The sequence below is a fragment of the Gallus gallus genome, chromosome 17, assembly GCF_016699485.2.
Source record: "Gallus gallus isolate bGalGal1 chromosome 17, bGalGal1.mat.broiler.GRCg7b, whole genome shotgun sequence".
Classification (NCBI taxonomy): domain Eukaryota; kingdom Metazoa; phylum Chordata; class Aves; order Galliformes; family Phasianidae; genus Gallus; species Gallus gallus.
The window spans coordinates 1688417-1714981 of record NC_052548.1 but is presented as its reverse complement, the minus strand read 5'-3'; the positions used below and the strand labels follow the sequence as shown (position 1 = coordinate 1714981).

The 26565-nt window shown below is 52.4% G+C and overlaps 1 protein-coding gene across 12 annotated transcripts in view; it reads left to right on the top strand.

Annotated features, from left to right (window-relative positions):
* Positions 1–5780: 5780 nt before the first annotated feature.
* Positions 5781–26565, top strand: part of GRIN1 (glutamate ionotropic receptor NMDA type subunit 1) — a 31653-nt gene continuing 10868 nt past the window's right edge. For 9 of the 12 annotated variants that reach the window (XM_015279357.3, XM_040648982.2, XM_015279355.4 and 6 more), the window contains exons 1-17: positions 5781–6183; positions 8604–8738; positions 13722–13898; positions 17894–17956; positions 18740–18840; positions 19312–19433; positions 19887–20061; positions 21415–21559; positions 21655–21738; positions 22797–22932; positions 23225–23352; positions 23489–23653; positions 23745–23863; positions 24175–24287; positions 24781–24929; positions 25688–25845; positions 26000–26161. In XM_015279357.3, the coding sequence (XP_015134843.1) occupies positions 5926–6183; positions 8604–8738; positions 13722–13898; positions 17894–17956; positions 18740–18840; positions 19312–19433; positions 19887–20061; positions 21415–21559; positions 21655–21738; positions 22797–22932; positions 23225–23352; positions 23489–23653; positions 23745–23863; positions 24175–24287; positions 24781–24929; positions 25688–25845; positions 26000–26161 (2390 nt within the window). In that variant the 5' untranslated portion in view covers positions 5781–5925. The remainder of the gene's footprint in view (positions 6184–8603; positions 8739–13721; positions 13899–17893; positions 17957–18739; positions 18841–19311; positions 19434–19886; positions 20062–21414; positions 21560–21654; positions 21739–22796; positions 22933–23224; positions 23353–23488; positions 23654–23744; positions 23864–24174; positions 24288–24780; positions 24930–25687; positions 25846–25999; positions 26162–26565) is intronic. The other 3 variants (XM_015279362.3, XM_015279356.3, NM_206979.2) reach the window with 1 other exon arrangement.

Below are 26565 nucleotides of genomic sequence, written 5' to 3'. Positions count from 1 at the left end.
ACACAGAGAAAGGAGGAAAGTGACCAGAAGCAGAGAATGGCAGCCAAGGGAGGCAAGGGAGAACATATAGACCTGAAGTCTTGAAAATCAGAAGAATTGCAGGAGGAAAATGAAGCCTTGGAGAGCTGGACTGTTGGCTACAAAGTCTCTGAATGACCCTTTCCACCAGGTAACCCTACCTGTGTGTTCATCTTTGCAGGAAGCCCACCCCAACCCCATGTGCCTGCGCTATGTGAGTGCACCTTAGTGGGAAAAGATGAGGAAAAAAACAACCAGAGTTCTTCAACCTTGTCTCATCATGTTTTTCTTTATTTTTAGGCTGGTTTCATAACCAAACAAAATGTGCAGTCAATTCTGTTCTCAACAACAAGGTTTTGATCTCCTTGTATATATCAATCACAGATGACAGGAGGGCACAGCTCCCAAGAGGGGCATGTCTGCTGTCACGTTCCTGTGCTCTGGGCTTTGCATCTGAGCCCTAACATACTAATTATCTGTTCTGGCCTGCAGAGGAGTACACTCAGGCTCCATGCTCCAACCTGCCAGCTGGCTCTGGGGTGGGGTACATCCAGTGCAGCAGTAAGTTTGGTGCCATCAGCTTCTGCCCCCACATGCCATATTGACACAACTGGGCCAACTCTGGCTTCATCTGGCTTGCTCAGCATCCTCCAAAGCTATTCCTGAGGCTGGGTGCCTCATATTTATGATATCTGGTGTCTTCAAATGTCATATATAGCAGGTTGGAAAGCAAGCCCCTAATTTTTCTGTTTTTCTGTTCTCTCTAGGTAAGGAGCACATGGGAATTGCATGAGTTGGGAAGTCCCTGGAACTAGTTCACAAAGATGTGAAAATATCCCAGCAGTAGTATGAAGCCAGGAGTGCTGAGCTGTGCTAGTGTCACGGAGTTACCTATATCCATGTTATAGGATCACAGAATCATAGAAAGGTTTGGGTGGTCCAAAGGGACATTTGAAGGTGACCTGGTCCAAGTTCCTGCCTCAGCCAGGGACATCTTTCTCTAAATCAGATGCTCACAGCCCTGTCTGTCTTGACTGTGAACACCTCCAATGATGTGACTTCCACAGTTTCTTTGAGCAAACTGTTCCAGTGTCACTGCTCTCATCAAACTATTTATTTGTGTCTAATCTAAGCCTCCCCTCTTTCAGTTTATAACAATTGCCCCTTGTCCTGTCTCTACAAACACTGGTAAAAAGTCTCTCTCCACCTTTCTTACAAGCTGTCTTTATGCTTTAAAGGCCACAGTGATGTCTCCTCAGAGCCTTCCATTCCCCAGGACAAATGAGCCCAGCTCTCTCAGTGTTTCTCCATAGCAGAGCTGTGGGGCCACTGCAGAACAGAGGGAGTGGAAGGTCAACTGGTCAGACTGGGAGGGTCTTGGGAGCAGAGTAGAGAACACTGAAAGGGACTAGAGAGTCGACTGGTGGGACTGGAGGTCAACTAGGGAGCACTGAAAGGTCAACTGGTAAGACTGGGAAATCAACAGATGTCAGTAGGTCACTGGGAGGGACTGGGAGGGTGTTGGGAGCCAACTGGAGGGCACTGGGAGGAAAGATAACTGGTGGGATTGGGAAGTCAACTGTAGAGCTGGGCCCCAGGATGTGAGGAGAGCTCTGATCACTGGCACAGGCTCTTTGGAGTGGGTCTGAAGGCTCAGGAGTGCAGCTAAAGGGGCTCTGAGGAGATGGGTGTTGCTTTCTCTCCAGGGAGTGGCATGAAGATGTGCAGGAAGCCCCCAGCACTGACCACTTGGCTGAACTCCTTCCAGGCCTCTGTTATGCAGCACCCCTGGGAGGCTGGAATTCCCCAGACATGCTTGTTGTGTCTCCTGGGACATGGTGTGCAGGCCCAGCCATCTCCTTTTTCATTTTACAGAAGGAAATTAGAATTTTGTCAAAAATAATATTTTCCTGAAGAATATTTCAGACATATCTGTGTTGCTTTTCCCTTAGAAAATTATTCCAATGAAAGTTCCCACTTGCTCCTACTTCACATTAGACTGCATATCTGTGCATGTATGTCTCTTCTTATTTCAGACTGTTGTTATTTTTCACACCATCTTTGCCCTTGGCTGCTGGTGTTTTGTGTCCCACTCTCCCCCATCCACACTGTGCTCACAAGGGTGGCAAAGGTCCATGAATCCCCAGATCCTGTGTTCTGAAGGAAGAGCTGAGCAGTGACAACAAGGATGTGAGCTGTGCACAGAGCTGTGCTGCCTGGTGGCTTCACTGGCCACATCTGAGAAGGATCTGGGTGTCCTGATGGCCATCATGGTGACTATGAGACACCGGTGTGCCCTCGTGGCCAAGAAGGCCAATGGTGAGCTGGGATGCATTACAGAGAGCGTGGCCAGCAGAGCGAAGGAGGTTCTCCTTGTCCTCTACTCTGCCCTGGGGAGGGCACATCTGGATTATTGTATCCAGTTCTGGGCTTACCATCTGAAGAGAAACAGGGAACTATGTGGGAGAGAACAGCAGGGTTCCTCTGCCCACTGGGTACCTAGGGCGTGGGATTCACCACTGAGCAGCAGCATCCAACATCTCGTGGATGTGATGTGCAACCAACATTTCCTGGCTGTGATGAAGGCTCCAGCCATGGAAACTAGACCATGCAAGAAGGGGAAAGTTGGACATCAGAAAGTCTTATTTCATATTCACCATCTCACCTGCCCCAGGTGTGTTGAAGTGTTGAGGAGTGGCTCTGGAAATGGACCCTCCAGTGCTGAGAGCCCTGGCTCCCACTAGGCTGCATCCAACACCACAGGCAACATGCACCACTTTCATCCACTTCATCCCCTCTATAGCACACGGAGTTTTTCTCCAAATAACTTCTGTGGGTCCTTTTAACCAGTTCTTCAGCCCCTTTGTAAAGAACACACTCTACACATCGGCAACAGTTTTTCCACGTGCAGCTCTTCACTGGCAACAGCTCACAGAGCTCTGCCATAGGCAGCACTCAGTAGGTGCATTGCTTGGTTTCATGCGTTAACTTTACCACTCCTCCCCCTTGCAGATGTACGGAAGAGGCATTACTGGAGCCTGTGTTAGAGCCACACATTTTCTGATTTCAATTAAATTTTAACTTTCTCAGAAGAGGAATTTAGCTTGTTTAGTAGCTCCATGATGACTAGCAAGGCTCATATGTTCCTAATGCTTGATTTCCTCATTTATGAAATTTCATATTGTCTTTTCCCCCACTGGGGCTGATGCCTTGCCCTGGGGCAGATGAAACTCATCTCTGGGTTCAGTGCTGCTCCCCTGAAACCTTTCAGTTCTGTATGGCTTTTGTCTGCCCAGGAAATGGCTCGCACCATTCCCAAGCAATGGGACACCACACAAGCATTGGCCCCATCTTGCTGCTTAACTTTCCTGCATCCAGAAGGTGCCAGACATAAAAAGCAGCATCATACTATGCACGTGCTAATTGCTAACAGGCAACTGTTAATTGCTTGCAGCAAACCATGATTAAGAAGGTTGCCATGACATGCCAGGAGGAAGCCACAGGAAAAGCAAAGGCTGTTGCTTGCTGCAGAGTTCTCACACAGATCAGCTGGTGGATGCATTTGTCCCCACCATTTACACAGCTCTCACCCTGCGAAAACCCTGCATGCACCCATTGCCTTCAGATGATCAAAGAGCCTGAGGACACAGCACGAGTGGAAGCCGTGCGGTGAAAGCGTCTGTGCAGGCTGAGCTTTGCAGTGGGAGCCTGTGATCTGGGCTGTTCCTGGTGCCAGGAACAACAGCCTCTGGAGGGAAAAATGAATGGAGATGACACAGTGCTTACACCTGGGTTCCTAATGGCATGGAGCTGTCAGGAGAGGGCTAGGCTGGAAATGAGGATAAAGGTCTGCCCCTGAGGGCAGTGGGAACAGCCCTGAGCTGACGGAGCTCAGGGAGTGCTGGAACACCGCTCTCAGCGATAGGGTTGGGGTTTGGGTGGTGCTGTGTGGGGCCGGGCTGTGCTCCACGATCCCCATGGGTCCATTCCAGCTCAGGATGTTCTGTGGCTCTGTGATTTCAGCTGGTGAGAAAAGGAGGAAATGAAGTCAAATGTAGGCAGTCCATCAGTATGGATGCATCATTATGGAGAGCCTGCAGGGTGGGCAAAGCCACATGTGAGCACTGCAAGATACTCAGCTCCGTGCACGGAGGAGAGGGAACAATGCAGCAGCATTGAACAAGGTGACATGTGCTTGGATGTCTGTGCTGAGAGCACAGCAGGATTGCTGTGGAGCTGCACACAGAGCACTGCAAGAGTTAAGGCGAGGTGGGGCCATGCTCCTTCTCTCACCCGGTGCATCGTAGCTGCAATGGGTTCCATTGCTCTCCCAGCTGCTGTAGGCTCTCTACTAGGGCTCCTTGCTGGCACAGAGCTGTGAAGCACGATGGCCCCTCAACATTGCGACCCTGCGGCATTGCACAACGGCCATTTTGCTTCTGCAGCTTCATGCGAGTGCGTGTGGGCAACGTGGGACCCAGGCAAAATGGTTTCCATGGCAACTTGCACTTCAGAGATGCCAGTGAGAAAATTTGCGTTGGGGGAGAAAATTCTGCTTCCACTCACGTTGCAAAGCAAGCACAGAGGTGGGCTGCGACAATACCCTCAAAATGGCTGATGTAAAAATATCTCTGGTGATTTTTCTTCTGCAGTGCTCAGCCTGCTCTCTTGGCTGGCATACAGCCGATGGCATTTGTCCCATGCAGCTACAAAGCAATACGCTGTGGCTATCCACAGCCCCTTTGTTTTTCATTTCCAAAAGGGCCAAAGCAACAGCTCTGGGGTGCAATGTTCCTGCAACTGGAGAGAGGTGGTGCAAGAGGGAAACCCAGAACCTTTCACTATGGAGCTTCAGATGCTGACCATCAGCTGCTAAGGCCCCATGTCCTCTGGGGAAGGCAAGAAGTAGCTGAGGGTTAGATAGATGGAGAGAACCACAAGAAGAACCTCTAGGTCATAGCCCAGAAGTAATGGACAGAACTGAATGGCGAAAGCCTGCCCTAGTTGCCCCATGAGGTACTCCTGGAAGAATGGTGGCTCTGCCTGGAGGGACAGGAACCAGGTGGGTACTGCTTAACGACTGTGCCCCAGAGATGTGCTGGCCAAGATTCTCCAGCTCTGGAGGGAAAATTCATGGTGACATTCATGTCATGGTCAGTACATCCCAGGTAGATGGGGAAGTGTGTCAGAGGTATGAGCTGTGTAATTGGGAATATTTGCAGGGGAGAACAAATCCAGGAGACCTTGTTTTACCCCACATGGGGTGTGATCATGCTTCCCAGAGTAATGGGAACGCTCACAGCCCGAATGGACAGTGCAAGAGAAAAGATGAGAAAGGAGTTGGATCCCCGGAGATGCTTTCCTGGCAGCTGGAGGCTCAGCCCCACCTGGACTCTGTCCCCTGCACCAGTGATGCTCCCAAGTGGTGCAGGAGCCAGACCCCAGCCCTGCAGTCTTTGGGGCTCCCGCAGCCTCCTCAGGGACGGATCCTTTTCTCCCGCCGTCCTTCCTCGGCCTCCGGGAGGCCGGCATGGGAGGGAGAGGCACTCCGGGCGGCTCCTATTGACCCCATACGGAGGGAGCATGAGTCGAGGTGGGTCAGAGAGCAGCAGCCGGGGGTCTCGCACCGACCCTACCCGGAACAGAGCTGCCGCAGCGCCCGTGGCCGACCCGGGGTCCCTCCCGCTGCCGCGGGGGCCGGGGGCGGGCCGGGGGTGGGCGCTGCGGCAGCGCGGGGCCGCGGAGCGGGAGGAGCCGGCGGCGGGCGGAGCGGCGCGGAGCGGAGCGGGAGGTTCAGCACCAAGGAGAGCTCCCCGCGCCGCGCCGCGCCGGGCCGCATGGGGCCGAGCTGAGCGGGAGGGCGGCGGGCAGCGGGCGGGGGCCCGGCGGGCTCCGGGCCGGCCGTGGATGAGCACCATGCGGCTGCTGCTGCTCGCCCTGCTCTTCTCCTCCTCTTTCGCCCGCGCCGGCTGCGACCCCAAGATCGTCAATATCGGCGCGGTGCTGAGCACCAAGAAGCACGAGCAGATCTTCCGCGAGGCGGTGAACCAGGCCAACAAGCGGCACGGCACCTGGAAGCTGCAGCTCAACGCCACCTCGGTCACGCACAAACCCAACGCCATTCAGATGGCTCTCTCCGTCTGCGAGGACCTCATCTCCAGCCAGGTACCCCGGGCTGGCGCCCCCACCGTCGGAGCCCCGCGCCCCCTCCCCGGAGGGCTCCGAGCCGCCCCCACACTGCGATGCCCTCCCTGGGGCTCGGGGAAGGCAGAGCCGCGGAGCGGGGTCCTGCCCCGCCGCCTCGGGGCGCCGCTGCCCGCATTGCAGCCTTTATGTAAGCTAGCGGCGGTGCGGGCACGCACCCACTGCACGCGGGCACACGCGCGGCGACACGCGTGCACACCGTGGGTGTGCGCCAGAGGTGGGTGCACGCGTGGGCATGAACACGCTGCATGCGGACACGGGAGCACCGCGCATGCACACCCACTGTGCTCTCGTGGAGCGCTGCAGGAGCGCCCGCGGGATGTGTGGTGTGCACACATGTCATGTGCATGCGTGCAACATTCAAACATGGACCTACATTCAGAATACTGCATATGAAGACAGCATGCAGCAGCACTGCTTTGCACATGCTATGTATGCCACATCCGTGTGCACAAGCTGCACCAGTGCACATACGCACACACTGCCACACAAGCATGTCCCACTGTGCACTGCAAGCACACGCACACAAAATACTGCATGCACACACCCATTGCAGGGCACACATCTGAACGGCTGCACCACAGCTCACACACCCCCATCACCCACACAGTGTCACTGCTCCCCTTGTGCCACACATGCATAGGACACACGGGCACAAACCTGGAGCACACAAACACATACACACATATGCACATGTGCACACACTGCCATGCATGTGCTTTGACCCCGCTTAGGCTCTTAGTGGGCAGGCAGACACATGGACACCCAGCCCACCTTGCACACATGCAGAAGGTGCTCACAGAGCTGTGCATGGGTATACAGGGGTGCACACAAAGCGTGCAACACCTGCACCATGGAGACACACGCACACAGTCATGCTGGGTGCATGCATGCCCAACATGCAGCCAGCCAGCGAGGGGGCAGGGAGCTGGAGGTGGCAGCTGGCTGGGACATGGTTTCCATAGCTGGAGGTGTGGGTGGTTGGAGGCGTCCCCAGAGATACCATAGGCTGCCTGGGATCCTTGCAGCTCGGTTGGGTCCCTTGCAGGGCTGAGATTCATTTTGTAACCCAGCTGATGGATGCCCATGTCCAGACCACCTCTAAGCCTCATCCCCAGAGCAAACCCCATGGGCTTAGTGCGTGCTGGGGCTGCTGCACCGCTGCAATGCAGAGAGGGCTGCAGTGCTGGGGGTCAGGGTGGTGGGGTTGCTGTGCCATCCCGATGGCCATACTCCTGGCCCCACTGAGCTGAAGGGCTCAGCTGTCTCCACCCCAGCTCACTGGCACTGTGCCAGCCCTGCAAAATGGCTCCTCTCGGTCAGCTGCTGTGCTGCCTTTCAGCCCTCGCCTCCCGCCTCTCCCCTTGCCCAGTGCTACCCAACAACCCATCCCCAAGCCGCATCCCAGCCCTGCTGACGCAGCACCTCACACACCCCTTGTGTCAGCTGGGTAACAGACACCCCTTCCTGCCTCTCCACATTCCCACGTGCTGCCCTCAGTAATGTCCCCCTTCTCCCACAGTAGGGGCTCCAAACCCTGCCCCTCGTCCCACCCTGTCCAGTCCCAGGGACACCCAGCCATTCCTCCTCCTCCTCATCCATCCTGCCTTGCAGCAGGGTACGCAGTACGTCCCAGTGCTGGGGCAGATGCTCGGAGGAGGGAAGAAGTGCTGTCTCCTCCCGGGCATTGAAGTCCTTGTGCACATCCACCCCTAGCAGGAGAGGACACTCCTCAAACAAAGGGTCCCCCGGCGTTTACCCATCTCCTTCCCACTCCATTTGACAGAAACCAGGATCCTGCTGGATCCCAGCCCTCTCATCACAGCAGGATCTCACTGGCATCCTCCTTCCCCATTTTGGTACAGCCCAGCACCAGCACCCAGCACGCTGCTGTTCCTGCCCGAGCACCGTCCCCCCCAGCCCCCCCAGCGTTCCCATGTGCCTGGAGCCAGATGGCCAATGTGCACTGTGGCTCCCTGCTCTTCCTCCCGCTCCGATTCCCAGCTGACCACTTTGTATGTAATAGTCCTCAGAGGGGAATTACAACCCAGTATTAAATGTGTGGTTAAAGAAATCGCATTACACAGAGCGACTCTAAGGGAGATGCTTCCCTTTAATCTGTAATCCATGGAAGTTATTAGTTTAGCCGAGCAGCTCGGCATGGCGCTTCCATGAAGGTCCAGCCCTGGGCAGCTCCATCCCCTCCAAGCATTGGGCTCACACCACCCTCTCCCAGTGCAGTCGTTGCTTTGCTGCTGATTATTTGAATGCTTTTATTGTGCTAACGTGGGGCTCTTTAACGTTGCAGAAAAGGAAAATCACACTCGATGGCCGATGTGCTCCTGTGAAATAATGTTTGTGTCGTGTATCCTGTCCTGCAGGTCTATGCAATATTAGTTAGTCACCCTCCTGCTCCCAACGATCACCTAACACCAACACCCGTATCATACACAGCTGGCTTCTACAGGATCCCTGTCATTGGTCTGACAACACGCATGTCTATATATTCTGATAAGGTAACTGATGCATGTTTCTAGTCTAGTACCTCATACGTGTGGTGTAAATCGAGAATGCCCATCAGGAGGGTTGATGATGTTAAAAGCTATCTATGTGTCTGTCTGTCTGTCCACCCTGTCCAGTTCAAACGGCAGCTCCCTCCCTCTTTCACATCCCCGGAACATCCTTTTTTTCGCAGCTGACAGTGTTGACCTACATAGTGCAGGATGATTTCTGCAGCATTTCCCTGCCAGGCTGTTGGGCTCGCTGCTCTCCAGCCAAGCCAAGTGCTTGCACTCACTCCTGCCCCCATGGCTGGGGGGCCCCTGGGTGCTCTCCAGGTGTGGGGCACCTGTGGAGGGGAAGACGTTCATGTGACATTACTAGGGGAGCAAATAGAATTGGCTAACGTGTTATCCTGAGGCCGATGCCCCATCCCTGGGAGTGCTCAATGCTGGGTTGGGTGGGGCTTTGGGCACCCTGGGCTACTGCGGGTGTCCCTGCCTGTGGCAGGCGTTGGGACTGGATGGGCTTTACGGTCCCTTCTAACCCATCCATTCCATGAGCACTCAAGAAGGGTTCAGATTCCAGTGTCTCAAACCATCCTCCTCAGCTGAGATGCTCTCTGGCTGCATGCCCTCAGCTCCCAGCCCCACATCACAGTGCAATCACTGAGAGCAAAAGCAGCAGGGCTGGGTTGCCCAGGTGCTGTCACAGCCCCGGTGCGGGGTTTTGTTCAGGTGCATGAGCTCAGTGTGTGACAGCAGGCCTGCTGCAGAGCACGAGTCAGAGCACGAGTCAGAGCACGAGTCATCGGCCTTTACTTGGGAAATGTGAATATTCACAAATGCAAATGTTCAGTGCAAAAATAGTCACTCCACCCACATGCTAAACGAAGCCAAATTTCAGGAGGGGAGGAGCAGAGGCTCACAGAGAGCCAAACCAGCAGGGCTGCTGTGCAGGGGCAGCTGTAGGGCTTGGTGAAACCGTGGCAGGACAGCCAGCAATCCCTGACCATGACAACGACAGTGGGTGGGGATGTGCACACCCTTCTGGGTTGTGGTGCTGCGGGATGGGGACAGGGATGGGCTGAGTGGCAGACCAGAGGAGCAGGGGGCCAGGGCAGCAGAGATGGGGCTGGTGCTGCTGCAGGATGGGGTTGGGTTTGATCAGCAATGATGGCAGGAGAGATGTGGTGCAGGGAGCAGGAACCCACGTGCTGCTGGTCCCGTTTGGTCTCAGCAGAGCCCTGATTACCATTTCCAGATGATGACCTTGAGCTGAATTTGCCTCTCACCCTGAGAGGGTGAGATCTTCCCATGTCTCATTGATGTTTTCCTATTTAAAAGGTGTTTTCTGCCTCAAAGCCCGAGGGGGTCCCATGGCAGTGATAAGGTGATGCTTCCCACTGGACTGTGGGGCACGTGCAGGGCTGCAGTGGGGACATCTCACCCCTTGAGCCTCAGTGCACTCCCTGCAGAGAGCTGTGGTGCCAGTGGGAATGTGGGCACGGGGAAGGGCTGGGTGGAGAGAGGAGCAAGGAGGTTGAATAATGGACTGGAGGGAACACCAAAGTGGGAGGGAGGAGAGAAAAGGAGAGCAAAAGGTGAGGGCATGGGGTGAAGTGTTGTGCAGCTCTGCAGGATGGGCTGATGCAGCGCTGGGACACTCAGCTGCTTCCCTTTTGGCTTTGCAGTCATCAGCATGCTGATATTTTATTTTATTTTTTTAATTCAGGAAATTATAGCTTTCGGCTTCGTTTCTATGGAAACACACTTGTACGATCACTTTGTGTGCATGCCCCTGATTGGTTTTGAAGGCATCAGCCAATTTTAGCTAAATTTCACAGGGGTTTGAAGACTCAGAGTTAATTATGGTCCTCCCAAGGTTAAACTGTTTGAGAGGGGAGGCGTGAACCTCGCAAAACAGGTTTCCTGGAGCCTTTTGATGCTCTCCTAGCATCTCCAGTCAAGCATGGCACTCAGTCTTTCTGTGGAGATACCTGAGGGGAGCAAATGTTCTTGCTCCCAGTATTCAAAGAAGTGTTTGTTCCAGAAATGGGCTCGCAGCCAGCTCAGCAGCCTTTGTTTGGTCTCCTTGGTACATCTTATGAAACCATTTCCTGTTCCTCCACCAATGCTCCATATGGGCTGAGTGCTGTGAATGGAGCCCAACTGAACTCCTCGTGCATCAGCCCCCACTGAACCACCTCCCAGCACACGACTGAGCTTCTGCAGTTCTTTCAGCTTCCTCCCATACCTGCAGTGCCTCTGAGGGATTGGCAGGCTGAGCAGAGCGGGCAGCACAGCAGCACAGGGCCCTTCCACAGAGTCTTTTTTGTACCCGGCTGATGGGTTTTGAGTAATTATTGGGAACTTCCTCTGTTGGGATTTCCCACACAGCTCAACTTTGGGGCACACTGCTGAGAGGGGCACTGGCAATGATTCCCATTAGAGCATAATATTGTTGCATGAATCCTGTAGGAAGAATCACAGTACCAGCCATGAACACGGAGCTGTGGTGAGCCCTTAGGCAGAAAGATATAGAAGACACCACCCCTACTCATGGACCTGTGCATGGTCCCTGTGTGAGCACGCTTGTAGTACATAGTGGTCCCACAGCCTCATGTACAGACAAATCCATGTGTCTTCTCAACCTCAGCTCTCTTCATAGGGTCTCATGCCAACAAAGCCATCAGCACCAGCACTGTGCAGTTCCCAGCACATCCTCAGCCTTGTGACCACCATTGCTCCCAGTGCACTTGGGTTTCAGCTGGATTGTACCCACTTTGGTGGCTGTATCCAGGCCCAACCATCATATTTTACCCCAGAAGCAGAACTCAGTGAGGAAGCATGGGGCTGAGCACCCAGGTTTTGACCGGAGACAGGAAGGTGCTGCAGGAAGTTGAAAAGCCAAAGCACATAATAATAATCATCTGCAAAAAAAAAAAAAAAAAAAAAAGGGGGGGGGGGCTAAATACGATGCATTGATCAGTGCATCCCATAGCTTGCAGGACAGCCTCCTGTGCTCCATTCCATGGTGAGGAAATCTGTGCTGAGTTTCAGAGGGCTTTGCAAGAGACCTGTGGGAAGGCAGGGTGTCTGCTGTGATATTTGTTATCAAACCACACAAAACCTGATCCCCAGCATCTTCTTCTCATCATCAGTTGGACTTGTTAAATCTTTAGGGGCATTTACTACCATTTCTCTGATGAGCTCTGGGCTCTGCGGAGAAGCTCAGGAGTCCCACGTGCTTCCAAATACAGAACGGGATTGCTCATCCTGGAATCCCAACTCAGAATTTGCAATCTGTTTTTCTTCAATACCCCACAGAAAAGTTACAATTTTCTAATCTGAAAGCTGAGTAACCGCCATCGTGAGCCCAAGACCCTTCTGACCCCATTTCAGAATATTTGTGGAACTGTTACATCAAGTTTCTGGTTAAAACCTCAGTGGTAAAATCTGTTCATCCAAACATTGGGATAGGTATTTACAACACTTAAGAAAGCCAGGATCAGTTTAAACAGCATTTTTTTTTTGCAGCTCCTGAGCTGCAAGCTGGTTGAGACACTAGAAAACAGACACGAGACATGGCTCTTCCCTGCTTCCCATGATCAGGAAATGTTTGCAGGGCTTTGGCTTTTTGCTGCTTGTCACTGCATTTCTTTGCTTTGGGTCAGCTGGTGGAGCAGCTCCACTGTCCTTCACGTGTCCCTGTGCATGGAGACACGGCCAGAACAGGAGCAGTGCCTGTTATCTGTGTGCTGCTTGGTCTGACTGGGCTTTGTTCCTGTGCTGTGCATGGGGAAGAGGCAGTGGCTGCTCTGGCTGTTCCTTCTATGGAGATCTATGGTGGCACAACACCTTTTCCCTTCCAGCCTGAGCTGGACATCTGTGACCCATGCTGGGTGAGCAGCTCTGGACAAGATCCGGTTGGCCCTGGGGATCTTTTCAGCTCTTAAAAGCAAGCACTACTGTGCTTTCCTTTCTGTCCTCTGCCTCCCTCCTGCGCAGGGCTGCTTTGCTGAGCAGCGTCCATGCTGAGTATAAGCACTGCCATTTTCTAATAGCTGACTCCAGGGCCTTTTGGAGAAGCTGCATTTTTTGAAAGCTCTCTGTTAGCTACAGCTTTTGGTCCAATTGCTCCCCAAAGAGCTCTGAACTTAATTAAGCTGGAATCGCTATCGCTCAATCAGCCAACCATAATGATGTCTTTAACCAAATCAGATCGGTTCGCTGGGGCAGGAGTCCAGCGCTGCCTCCTCCTGCATGCTGCTGCAGAACGAGCTGACCTAGAAACAGCCCAACTGCACGTTATAAAACTGCTTCTCTGAGCTTTCCTCCTGACAAATGGCCACTGTAAACCTGCATGTACCTGCAGCTGCTCCTTGCCGTGCTCTGAAGGCAAAGTTTTCCCTTCAGTGCCCACATCTCTGTAATATTTTTGGATAAGCAAAAGGAGAGGCTATATTTGCACTGAATGTTTCTGACAGTTTGTTCCTGGGTAGGTTGTTCTTCACTATGCGTTTGTGGGCAACAAAGCAAAACACCCTCCCTCCCATGCAATGAATTGACCACAGAAAAGCATGAAATCGTGGCCAAGGTTTGCTTCTCAGCTGAAAGAAATAAGTGTAGGAACCATATATTTTTTTTAGGAAACACTTCTCTGAGAGCATGGCTGGGCAGTGGAAAAGGCTGCACAGGGAGGTGGGGCAGTCACTGTCCCTGGAAGTGTTCAAGGAATGTGGAGATGCATTATCAAGGGACATGGTTTACTGAGCAGAGTTGGTGATAGGTGGACAGTTGGGCCAGATGATCTTAGATCGTCTTAATGATTCTGTGATCCCATGATTCTATCTGAAGGTGTGCAGCCCAGAGGATTACACAGAACTTTGTCTCTTTGCCCTTGTGTTCCCAGCCCTGTCCATGCAAGCCCGGTCCCCGAGATGCACACTGGCAGCTGACCCACACCAGTCTATGTTTAGCTCTTGTTCTTCCTTGCAGAGCATCCACCTGTCCTTTTTGCGCACGGTCCCACCATACTCTCACCAGGCCAACGTCTGGTTTGAGATGATGAGAGTCTTCAACTGGAATCACGTCATTCTGATAGTCAGCGACGACCACGAGGGTCGTGCTGCACAAAAGAAGCTGGAGACCCTCTTGGAGGAGAGAGAGTCCAAGGTCAGTTCCTGAACATTGTCTTGTAGCTTTGTTTAAGCAACAACAACAAAACTAGAAGTCTCGGGCTGTTGTATGTATGTAGATTTCTGTATGTAAAACACCTTTTCTTTCCATTGTAACATGGCTAACATGCTTAAAGCATCAACAGTGTCTGACTAGTACCTGACAGAACTTTGTACTTTATTCATTTCACTTGCTTTGCCATGGTCAAAATCTCCTACATGTAAATCGACTACAAAATGAAGGGAAGGATAACCTGGAGCTCTGCAAATGCCTCGCCCAAGAGTCCCACCTAAGGAGAGGACCAATCGCTCAGCTTAGGGAAGCACCTGCCCCACTTACAGCCCATCCAGCAGTGCCAAACCAACCCAGAAAGCAGCTTCTGAATTGGCAAACTGGAGCTCACCTTAGCTGTAGGAGGGTGAGGGCGGCCGGTGCGTTGACGCGCGGAGGTGTCACGCACCCTCTCTATAAAGCTGTCGGCTCCAAGGCACTAGGCTGGTGCCCGTTCCCATCTCCATTGAAGCACACGCTAAACACTGCTTTCCTGACACCCCATACTGTCACCAGGGTGTGGTTGAGGCTCGTGGGAGCAGCTTTATCGAGGAGGTGTGCGGCATCTGCATCCAGGGCATGTGGGGAGCAGGGAGAAAGGCAGGGGAGGACCCCAAGCCTGCCAGAAATCTGGCAGGGATGTCCACAGACCTGAGTGATGGGACCAAGCAAGCGTTCAAGATGAGCAGGAAAGGACAGCACAGAGAGCTGGTTGGCTGCAGTGGTTCAAAGGCAGCCACCTACCTGGAAAGCAAGGAGCAGCCTGCCCCGAGGGGTGAAGTTCCAGCATGTCATCTGGCCTGAAGCAGTGCTAGGTCCTCTTCAGGTGGAGCCCACCTCCAGTAGCCTCAGCACTTGGCACCATTCCTTCCATCTTCCTCCTGGATCATAGGCAGGGACCCAGTCTGCTCTTTTCCAGTCCTGTGACTGCTGGACATTTGGCAGTCAGATGCCAAGGAGATGTGGTTGTAGATGCATCTTGTGCTTGGAGTTGGCATCCGAGTCGAGAGCAGCCACCTCTTGTCAAGCCACTGAAGGAACCACTGGTGCAGAGGTCCATACTGACCAACAGGCTTTTGGTTTTGGCTCTTGACTCCAAGAAGTTTCACCCTTGCTGCAGCCTGAGGAATCATGAGCCACTGGTGTGCCACTGAGCATGGCATCCTCCTGCCTCCAAAGGCATCTTTCTGTTGGGTCACAACAGGACCACGTTCCTCCCCAACACCTCTTTCCACAGCAGTGTCCAAGAGATATCTGTAGAAGTGTTGTTCCTGTTGTAAGTCTGCTCTCCCTTATCTTGCATCTTTTGCTTTCTACCTGCTGTTTTCCTGCAGCTCCCATGCGTTGTTTTCTGCTCCCTCTGATGCCTGCACTCTTCTCATCCAGTTCCGTGCTTCCAGGCAAGAGGTGAATTTCTTCTTTACCTGCCCATCAAACAGGAAAGCCTTTGAGATCTTAGTTTGAAAGACAAGGCAGACCTGCCCTGCATCTGAATCTATGACATGTATTGGTGTCTTGTGGCAGCTACGGAGCTACTCCAGATGTCCCGGCCATCCGCCAGACTGGGACTTGTGCTCTGTGTTTATAGGTCACCACGCCTTCCCTTTGGGGTCTGCCACAAACTCTCATTTCTCTTTCCCTTAAAGAACTTGCTGTGACCAACTGGCTGGCCTGGCTGCTCTGGAAGGTGGTAGCTATTCCTATCAGGGCGTTCCCTTCTTCCTCAGTCTCTTCTGCTGCCTCGTTGCTCTTCTAATCACTGGTGTGCTCACTTTATGCTGTGAGGTGATGTCATAGATCCCTCTCTAACCTCCTCTGGGACAGCTGGGACCCTGGGGGGAGTAGGCAGGAGAGCAGCTCTGACTTCTTCAAGGCTTGACTCACAGCTGCCAAGGACCTGAGAGATTTGCCTCATCTGGATTCTACCATGGCTTGTCTCCTGGAGTCAGCATCAGGACGTGGTGTTCCTCAGACATGGATTAATGCTTCAAGCAGCTGCTTGGAGCCCAGCATTGGCCAGCCATGGTACTCTGCATGTGCTAAACTTGCCTGAGATGTCTGCAGAAACTTCCCCAGGCTCTGCTGCTTCATCCTGAGTGGTACAGCTCAGATACCCACTGACCTCCACCACTGCTTGGGCTCAGCTTGGATACAAGATGCTGTGAACGTCAGAGTCTGTCCAGGTCAGAGATGGCAGGTCCCTGGTGTGGCAGCTCCCTTCCTCTGAGACCACGGTGTTCATGCAAGCAGTAATTTTTAAGCTGATATTGGAGAATGTGGAGAGTGGATTTTGATATTGTGGATCCCTATGTGAAACATGGGCTGAGGAGTAGGGAGATGCTGTGGAACCACACCAAAAATTGGAAAGAGAAGAGACATTGCCATTGCTGGTCACTACATTAGAGATGGGGACAGGGGGAGGCAGAAGTGATTGGATGCCATTAGGTGCAATTGTGTTGGGCCCAGGACTCTGCTTCACTTTGCTGACCGGCTCCAGTTGAGGTGCCAGAACACCCCAGGCACATGAATTCAATCACATCTGGAGGCTGCAGAATGGATGACCAGGTTTCCAGTCAAACTGATGGTGCCTGAAGGAAAACAGCCAATGTCTTTCCTCTGGAGAGTGTTCATGCTGTCCTGCTGCAGCCCTGCTCTCCTCAAAGGCAGTGTTCCTCCGAGTCTCACTGTGATCTGAGCAGACTCAAAGAAGAACATGCAGAAATTCCCACCATGAGCATCACCAAGAATGAAGGTGGAGTGGGGCTTGGAACACATTTTTCCTCCTCAGATTCTTTTCCCTGCAAGATCCTGACTTCTTAGAACAGTGAAAAGTGTCCAAGGAGAGGAATGGAAAAATCACACAACTGCGCAGACAGGAGAGCTGGCAAATATAAAGATTGGACAGAGAGCTCAGGAAGAAGCAAGCTGTTTAGTGTGGAAAGCAAGATGCAGAAGCAGAGGCTGGGTGCCTCAGGATCGGCCTGAGAAATGGAACCCTGGCACTACAGGGGTGCAAAGGGTCGGGTTCCTGGCAGAAATCAGTTGCCATAAGATGCTGCACAATGGAGATTGGAGTAGAGCTGTGTCCCATACATGCAGGTCAGGGCTGCCCAGATGGGTGGGAAGGGGCCGAGAAGAAGGGGTCAGACTGTCCCACCAAAAGCTGCCAAGAGCTGTCCTGCAGGTGCTCTCAGGTTGTCACTGACAGAACCACAAGATGATGCATGGGGACAGGTCCCCAGTCCCCAGCACCTCCCGAGGTCACCCATGTGCTGCAAAGCCACCCGGTGCCTCCTGAGCACCAAGTAACAGCCACAGTGTCATCCCATGGTCACCATTGCTTCATATTGCCATGCTTTGAGCCAACACAGGACTAGCGAGCTTTTTTTCCTTTCTCTTTTGGATGGCAACTGAGCTCCAAAACGCTGCTCCCTCCTTGCAGGAGGTGAAGCTCAGCTCCTCACTTGCTGTGAACTCTCTTAGGGCAAACAGGATTGTAATGGTAATAGTAACGGTAGCAATGCTAATGCTATTGATTGTAACAGCTTGTGTTTATCCAGCACTTTCCGTACACAACATTTTGTCCTTTACTTCCACAGTAATCCCATGGAATTCCCACCACTTAGGCCCTTAGAGATGCGTAGATTGTTTCTGAGCTTAAGATAAAAATTTCTTGCTGAAGAATTCCCCAGTCCCACAAGGGAAATGCAACTGCATCGCGACAGCTGTGACACTCAGGCTTGCTTTGCACCGTGACGCTCCCGCGAGAGCTGAGGCACTCTCTCCTGATAGTGGTTTTTGCGAGCTCCAGCGTTATAGAGACCCTTTAGCAAACAGTGGAGGAGGAGGTGGATGTTGGATTGCTTTACTACACGTCATTTTCAACTGTTTATAATATTCTTCTGTGTCTACATATTTTCTCTGTGCACATTATTCATCAGAGTAAAAAAAGGAACTATGAAAACCTCGACCAACTTTCCTATGACAACAAGCGAGGACCCAAGGTATATATGCATGGAAATGCACGCCGCCCACCAACCTAACTAGCAAATGAAAAATAGCCACAGCCACCAGAAAAAATAAAAATAAAATAAAAAGAAAAAAGAGAAAGAGAAAAAAGAAAAGAGAAAGAAAGAAAAAAGATCCATGACTATGTTTCTTGGTAGCACGTTTTTATGTTGAGATAGTTTGGTTTGGACTTGAGAATGGAAACCTAGCCAGCTGACCCTGGAAGGATTTCTTTTTGAGACATGCATGTGAACCAGTAATTAACTTGCAAGTTTTTTTTGTTGTTTTTTTTTTTTTGGAAAGTTGAACCAACCCCCTTTCCTCCCCAAAGGAAACGGTTCCTTGATGTAAGTCGTTCACTTTTACTCCCAAAGGTTAACCCTGTGCAATGTTTTTTTTTCATTTCCCATGTTTTTGAAAAACAACACTCGTTTGAGTTTTCAATTGCATTTCAAAGCCTTTTTCTCTTTCCTGTACAATGCACGCCTCTTTTTGGGTCTTGATTGACTTCAGTTTGCATGCACAGTGCAAAAAAAAAAACCAAAAAAAAAACCAAAAAAAAAAAACCAAAACCTTAAAAGAGAAAGGAAGGAAGGAAAGAAAGAAAAGAAAGAAAAGAAAAGAAAAGAAAATAAGAAAAAAACCTAGCTGTAACCAATCTTATTTAGCAGACTTTTGTGCAGTTTAATGAATTTTCTTGACCCTTTTCTAGATAGCATGGCTCTCACAAGCAGTCCTCAGTCTCCCACACTAACCAGCTTTGCTCACACTAATCGCAGGCTGAGAAAGTGCTGCAGTTTGACCCCGGGACCAAAAATGTGACGTCGCTGCTGCTGGAGGCTAAAGAGCTGGAGGCTCGCGTCATCATCCTCTCCGCCAGGTAATGCTCATGGGGCCCTCACTTCAGTTTCCTGCAGCTCTGCCCAGCACTGGAGTCCATGCAGATTTGAGACACGTCATTTTTAGGGAGCATGGGAGAAAATCCACATAAAGCCCCACGTACCAGGGAGGTACTGTGTATCACAGTCATGGTCATGGTAGAGGTGGCTGGATGTCAGTGAGGTGTTATCAGTGATGTATCCTGAGCCCCCTGCAAAGGAAGGGTGTCTCATTACCCCATTCTTATAGATGGTGAGTGATAAGGAATGGGCTGTATTTGCTGTGTGCTGTGGGGTTAGAGGAAGCTGGAAGAAAGCTTCATAGTGCATCCTGGAGTTACCCATTGCCCAGGAGAACCAGCTGTCAGAAGGGATCAGAGGGAGCTGTCCAGGGTTCCCAGGGGTGCAAGACAGAATGAAGGGGTCCATCTGGCACCCAGAGCCACATTGCCATTCCCTTCTTCTCATTGCAGTGAGGATGATGCGGCAACGGTGTACAGATCAGCAGCCATGCTCAATATGACGGGCTCCGGCTACGTGTGGCTGGTGGGGGAACGGGAGATTTCGGGCAATGCCCTGCGCTACGCCCCTGATGGTAGGCACCCACCAGAGGCATCCACCCTGCTGCTGGACAGAAGCTTGTCTGGGGCTGGGGCAAGTGGTCCAGGGGCACACCATGCCATGGTGGTCCCAAGCATGTGTTGAATCCCACTGTGCTCTCCTGGATCTGCATGGAGTGGCAGCAACCTGAGAGCCCTGGCCATGCTGCCATGCCCCAAACCTAGCTGTCCAGGGCTTTGAGGCTGATTGTCACCTGAGGAAATTGCTTTGGCAGTGGGATGGGGATGGAGCACTGATGTTAATGGCTCACATTGCATCACCCTTTTGCAGGAGAACGATGCCAGCCCAGCACTGAAGGTCATGCAACTCCCCCACTGCCTCTGAAGGGTCCCCAGCCCCATGGCTGTGTGCTCGCTTGCCCCAAACCCTACATGTGGGAACAACACCAGAGCCCAGTGGGGCTGATCCGTTCCTCTGTTCATTACAGGAGTCATCGGCTTGCAGCTCATCAATGGGAAAAATGAGTCAGCCCACATAAGTGATGCAGTGGCGGTGGTGGCCCAGGCTGTGCACGACTTGTTTGAGAAGGAGAACATCACCGACCCACCAAGGGGCTGTGTGGGCAACACCAACATCTGGAAGACGGGGCCCCTTTTCAAGAGGTAACTGGGGAAGAGTGAATGCCATTTTCCCAAGGGAAAGGAGCTTGAAAAGATGGGAGCACTGTCTCATACACAGGCCCTTGGTTTGCCCAACGGCATCGCCATATTGGTGCCTGGCACCAGTTCAGTACATGCCATCCCATGAGCATCTCCTGGGCAATGCTTGGACAATTGGGATCAGCTGGGGGTGATGCTCAGGCAAAGACCTGGGGCCATGGAAGGATGCTTTCCTCATTTCTGGATCTTAATGAAGTGTGTGGGAAAGAGGAGAAACGGGTTTTCTGCCAAATCAGGATAGAGGGGTTGTCTGTTGGATCAGATCTCAGTGCTGCAAGCATTGGGCAATTCAACAGTGTTGGCAGAGCGTGGAGGCACAAGACTACAGGTCAGGCTGCTCTCTGCTGTAGCAAATCCTGGAGCCATGTTTTTGATCAGGTCATGTAGCACAGGACTGGAGCACACATGTTGGATCTCACTGCCATGGGCAATGAGATGGGCTGTATGCGGTGCCTAGAACCTGATCTTTATGCTGCATGGTATTTTCTGCTGCACCTCTGCAGATGGTGGAGAGACAAGGGCCTCTTCTGCAGGCTGAATCTGGACAAAACAGCAATTGCCTCTGCACATGGTTCCCTGTACAGGAGGACTGCTCTCTGAAGCATGCAGCCTGACACCTTGTGTCAGCTGTGGGGTCTCATGCTGGGGGTTGCTCTCTGCAGACATGGTGTTATGTAGGATGCTCTTTCTGTATCTCTTGGTTCTGTTAAGCCTTGGACCTGCAGAATCTGAAACTTATTTTGGAAAGATTTCCAGCATCTCCTGCAATGATACAAATGTTGGCGTTAGCCACTAGGTGTTGCTCTCTATGGCACACTGCAAGTGGCCCCATCCATTCTGTGTTTTCTCTACCATCTTTCCAGGTTTTGGAGGCTGGTCCTCCCCTTTGTAGCATATGTGCATGCATGGGGCATTAGCCAGGTTGTGATGGGCTGTGGCAGACAGAAGCAGTAGGAACTGTGGCATAGATGCAGCTCCCAGGGTGCCCCAAAGATCTCTTTGGGTGCTGCAGGATAGAAGAATGGGCCAAATCTTTCCGTAGGAAAATGTAACTGATCTGGTAGAAAAGAGGGGACAATGACAACAGATGTAGTAGTGTGGCATCGGTGACTCAGACTAACCTCATCCACCAGGAACCAGTGACCACCAAGCTAGGTCATATGTATCAAAGATAATATAAGGTAAATAGCATACGAAAATGTCAGGCAATTGAGAGAAAGATTTCTGATCCCTTCTTAGATCTCCCAATAGCCACAGCAGGTTTTTTAGGTTGGCCCACTGTGTTTCTCTTTGTAGGGTGTTAATGTCCTCCAAGTACTCGGAGGGTGTCACCGGACGGGTAGAATTCAATGAGGACGGGGACAGGAAGTTTGCCAATTACAGCATCATGAACCTGCAGAACCGCAAACTGGTCCAGGTTGGGATTTACAACGGTAGCAATGTACGTACAGGCCTGGACAGGAAGGTGGGTTGAGGCGTGCTGGTATGTCTACCCATGGCCTCATGTCTATCTCCTTCCTCTGGCACTGACTGCAGGTCTTGACCAACGACCGGAAGATAATCTGGCCAGGAGGAGAAACTGAGAAACCTCAAGGCTATCAGATGTCGACCAAACTGAAGGTAACAACGAATGGCTGTAGGTGCTGTGACTTCATCCACGTCCTGCTGCTGCCCCTGCAGCTGCCAGAATCTTTCATTCCAGAGAGGTCATAGCAAAGGCACTTAGCAAAGGTGCTAGAGAGTGTTCAGAGCAGAGCACAGCTTCCTTCTGGAGCCCAACTGTAAGTGTGGCACCCTCTGGTTTAGGAGACAGCTGGAAATGGGGTATGAGAGAGAGTGACAGAGTGGAGGGAGAAGGTGTTCGTTTTTCCTCATGGCATGGGATTCAGAGGGCAATTGGCACAGGCTTGCAGCACATAGAGCCAACACAAGGCTCATATCTGGATCCCTTTGCTGCTGAGGCCAGAAGATCAGAAGGAAATATGTTCAGAAGGTGATTAAACAAGCTAACAAAGAGTAAGTGGGCTGATAGCTGCAGAGCTGGGCTCAGGAAATCTGTGAACAGCCAATTGCCAAAAGCTGGAGATGACAGTGGGGGAATGCCCCTCCATTCTTGCTCTGCTTGTCATACCTTTCTCTGCAGCCTCTTTGGTGATTTGGGCAAGTTGGTCTTGCTAGTGCTCCTCTTTGCTGGTCCTTCTGTCCAGGCAGGGTGAATCACACACTTCTACTGGCTGTGAGCCTGGACTCCTGCAGAGGTGGTGCAGAGGCATTGGGATGCTGCTTTACTAAGAATGTCCTGGGTAGGACTGGAAGACTCACATTTGCTCATGGCAGCGTGATAGAGACTAGAACACAGGCCAGAGCACGAATCCCAGCAGTGCAGTGACTCTGATCAGTCTGCACTTATGGCAATGGGTGAGAAGGACTTTGAGGACAGGGAAAAATTTCCACATGAGGAAGGCTGGCTTGTCTGATCCTCATCTTGGAGAGAAGACAACTGAATGTCTCCCCATGCCAAAGTCAGGTCCTGCTGCAGGACTGTGTGATCCATGGGGATGGCACTGTGGCATTATGGCCATGTTTGCATGGAGAGGACAGCCCCACCATTCCACATCCAGGTGGGGACGGCTCTGGAAGGGGATGGTGGCAATTGAGTGCTTGTGCTTTCCCTACAGATCGTAACAATTCATCAAGAGCCCTTTGTGTATGTGAAGCCCACGCAAGCAGATGGGACGTGCAGGGAGGAATTCACCATCAATGGTGACCCTGTCAAAAAGGTCTTTTGCACAGGGCCCAACGAGACCATCCCAGGTAACTCCATCTGGCAGTGAGCACAGCAGCATCCCTAGCCCACCTGGTGTATTTGTGACCCCAGCAGATGACCTTTCTGCTGCCTCACTTCTGTGTGGGCTCCAAGGCTGCTTTGAGGGATTGCACCCCATCTTGCTGTCTCCTGACATGCTCCCATTCCCTTTGCCTCAATGTGGTTTGAAACTAAAGCCACACAGGTGGCTGCTTTCCCTGGGGAGAGCCATAGGTCCTGCATGGGGTCCCTGGCAAAGGGCTGCCTCCACGTGTCCCCCCCATTTTCTCTTGCCCACAGGCCGGCCCACTGTGGCACTGTGTTGCTATGGTTTCTGCATCGACCTGCTCATCCGCCTGGCTGGTGTGATGAACTTCACCTACGAGGTTCACCTGGTGGCTGATGGTAAATTTGGTACCCAAGAGCGGGTGAGTGTAGGCAGATTGGGATATCATTTTTTTCACATCGTATGTCAAAACATGGCCAAGCCGTTCTCCGGAGCAGAGCTGGCCAGTGGGGATGGGCGATGGGGCAGGGGCTGATCCTGCATGGACTTTCTGGCAGGTGAACAACAGCAACAAGAAGGAGTGGAATGGGATGATGGGGGAGCTGCTGAGTGGCCAGGCGGATATGATTGTGGCTCCCCTCACCATCAACAATGAGCGGGCACAGTACATCGAGTTCTCCAAGCCCTTCAAGTACCAGGGTCTCACCATCCTTGTGAAGAAGGTATGGACTGGGCTGCTTGTAGGAAGGGTGGGGTGGGCAGTGTGCAGCCTCAGTGGGTGCCAGCACTTCTCACCTCTCTCCTGTGTGCTAGGAAATCCCTCGCAGCACCCTGGATTCATTCATGCAGCCCTTCCAGAGTACACTGTGGCTGCTGGTGGGGCTGTCTGTGCATGTGGTGGCAGTGATGCTGTACCTTCTAGATCGATTCAGGTGAGTGCTCTGTGGGTCACCCAGGGGCTGCAGGTGAAGGAAAGGTGTCACACAGATGGTCTTTGTAGCCTGGAGACAAATGCGATGGGAGCAACACCAGCATGAGATAGACATGGTTGCAGGCCAGCAGAGGGGACATGAAAGGTCGTGTGAGGGACATATGGGCTGCGGAGCCAGCCAGAGGTGAAGAGCAGTGTGAGGTATAAGTGTGGTCTGCAGGGATCAGTGCTGTAGGGCTGCATCAGAGTGCTTAGGGCATGGCAGAAAGCTAGAGAAGCAGGGTAAGAAGATCTCTTGCTCTTGTTTTCCAGCCCATTTGGACGGTTCAAAGTGAACAGTGAGGAGGAGGAGGAAGATGCCTTGACACTCTCCTCAGCCATGTGGTTCTCCTGGGGAGTCCTGCTGAACTCCGGCATTGGAGAAGGTGTGTTGCAGCAGGCAGTGGTGCTGCTGTGCCCTGAACACTGCCATGGACCCACAGGGACACAAGAGGGGCCTGTGCCCCTTTCCACATGGTCTTATCTGTGCCCTGGGACACCAGTGAAGAATGGTACAGCTCTTGTCCCCTGAGACTTCCTCAGAGGGGGACTTGGGGATGCTGGGGGGTGGCACACTCATGGCACAGCTGCTGCAGACTGTCCTGCCAGCAGGGACAGGCAGGGAAAAGTCCTTCCTGGGCTCTTTCCTGGGGTTACTCATCCAGCAGGGTTCAATGCATCATGCGTAGGAGCTGTGTTTTTCTTTGTTTGGGTAACGCAAAAGCTCTTCACACAGCTGTCACATCTGTACATGCCATCTGTAGATGCCATTGTACATGGGCACATCTGTAGATGCCACTCATCTTGTGTGAGGTGGTCACAGCTTTGGTGACCAAGTCAAGCCCTTGTGCTAGTCTGAGCTCTCCTCTCTCCTTCCAGGTGCTCCCCGGAGTTTCTCTGCTCGTATTCTGGGCATGGTGTGGGCTGGCTTCGCTATGATCATTGTGGCTTCCTACACTGCCAACCTAGCTGCCTTCCTGGTGTTGGACCGTCCCGAGGAGAGAATTACGGGCATCAATGACCCCCGGGTAATGATCCCTTGCTTCATTTCCCTTTCCCTGCCCATCTCCAGGCAGAGGTGCAGATGCCTCCAGTGGGTACCTCCTGGCTTGGTGGCTGGTAGCACCTAGAGCCCTATTTAATGTGGGTCTGTGCCTGAGGCTGAGCCCCTGTGCTGGGTGGGGATGGGAATACACAGGTAGGGATCAGCAGAGAAAAAGCCTGTCCAGAAACAGCACGAGGCCAGACAAACTGCTGCCAGTTCCTGGAGAGCCTGCACTAACCAACGAGGAAACGATTCATTATGGATGAGTTATAGCTAATGAAATTGTCCCTGCGGTGCAGTCAATACTCTCAGCAGATACCAGCGTGACTCAAACCCATTTCCTACTCTGGCAAGGACACAGTCACAGCCTATCAATCCGAGCAGCCAGGAATGCACCCCACAGCAGTGCCAGCCCACAGCATCCCACACCCCACAGCATCCTCTGCCCTCAGCACCATCAGCCCCATTTCATTGGGGGGATTCCTGCATCCTCAGTGCTGTGGAGTCCCTGTCACAGAGCATCCCCTGTCCACCACTGTGGCTCCAGAGCATCCCCTGTCCCATCCTGAGCACTGCAGCATCCAATACCCCATGGCTTCTGCAGCTCCACTGAGGAGATCGAGATCTTCCCTGGGAAACAGATTACTGAATGGGATGGGAAATCAGGAAACACAACTTTGGGGTGAGCCAGTTTGGTTGATGCAAGACAGAATAAATAGGAGCCCTGCTGTTGCCTTTCAGCTGCGCAACCCCTCCGATAAGTTCATTTATGCCACGGTGAAGCAGAGCTCAGTGGACATCTACTTCCGACGGCAGGTGGAGCTGAGCACCATGTACCGGCACATGGAGAAACACAACTACGAGAGCGCAGCCGAAGCCATCCAGGCTGTGCGAGACAAGTGAGTGGCACCTTGCTGGGCTGGGTCTGGGGGGAGCAAGCAGGATGCTGATCCTCATGCATAGGTCTTAACCTAGAGCTGGTAGCCCCCTCACTGCAGTGAATGCAGGCAGGCTGGGCTACCCACCCTAATGCGTGTCCTCTTTGGTGTTCAGCAAGCTCCACGCCTTCATCTGGGACTCAGCAGTGCTGGAGTTTGAAGCCTCGCAGAAGTGTGACCTGGTGACAACAGGGGAACTTTTCTTCCGCTCCGGCTTCGGGATCGGGATGCGCAAGGACAGCCCATGGAAGCAGAACGTCTCGCTGGCCATCCTCAAGTCCGTACACAGCTCTCAGCCCCCATGCTGCATGTGCTAGCACGCAAGTAGCCCCGTGCCAGGCACTGCCACCCACCCATGGGGGATACTTCTCCCCACATCCCCTGGCTTCATCTCCCCAGGGCTGTTCTTTCTGCTCTGGTCCTGCTAGCAGAGATGCTTCAGGTCCCCTCTGGAGATCAACTAAGGCTCTACTATCAGCATTAGCCTGCAGCATGGTGTGCCACAAGGCACCTGGTCTTGTGGATAAAAAGGGATTTCCATGTGTTAGTTTAGAAACACCACATTCATTGAAGAGAGGGGAGTGCGGTGATGGAGATGGGAACCAGAGAGTGGAAGGAGGGAAAGATGTAGGATGCTGTTCAGGATGTGTTGGTGAAACTACCTGCAGAACTGGGGTGACA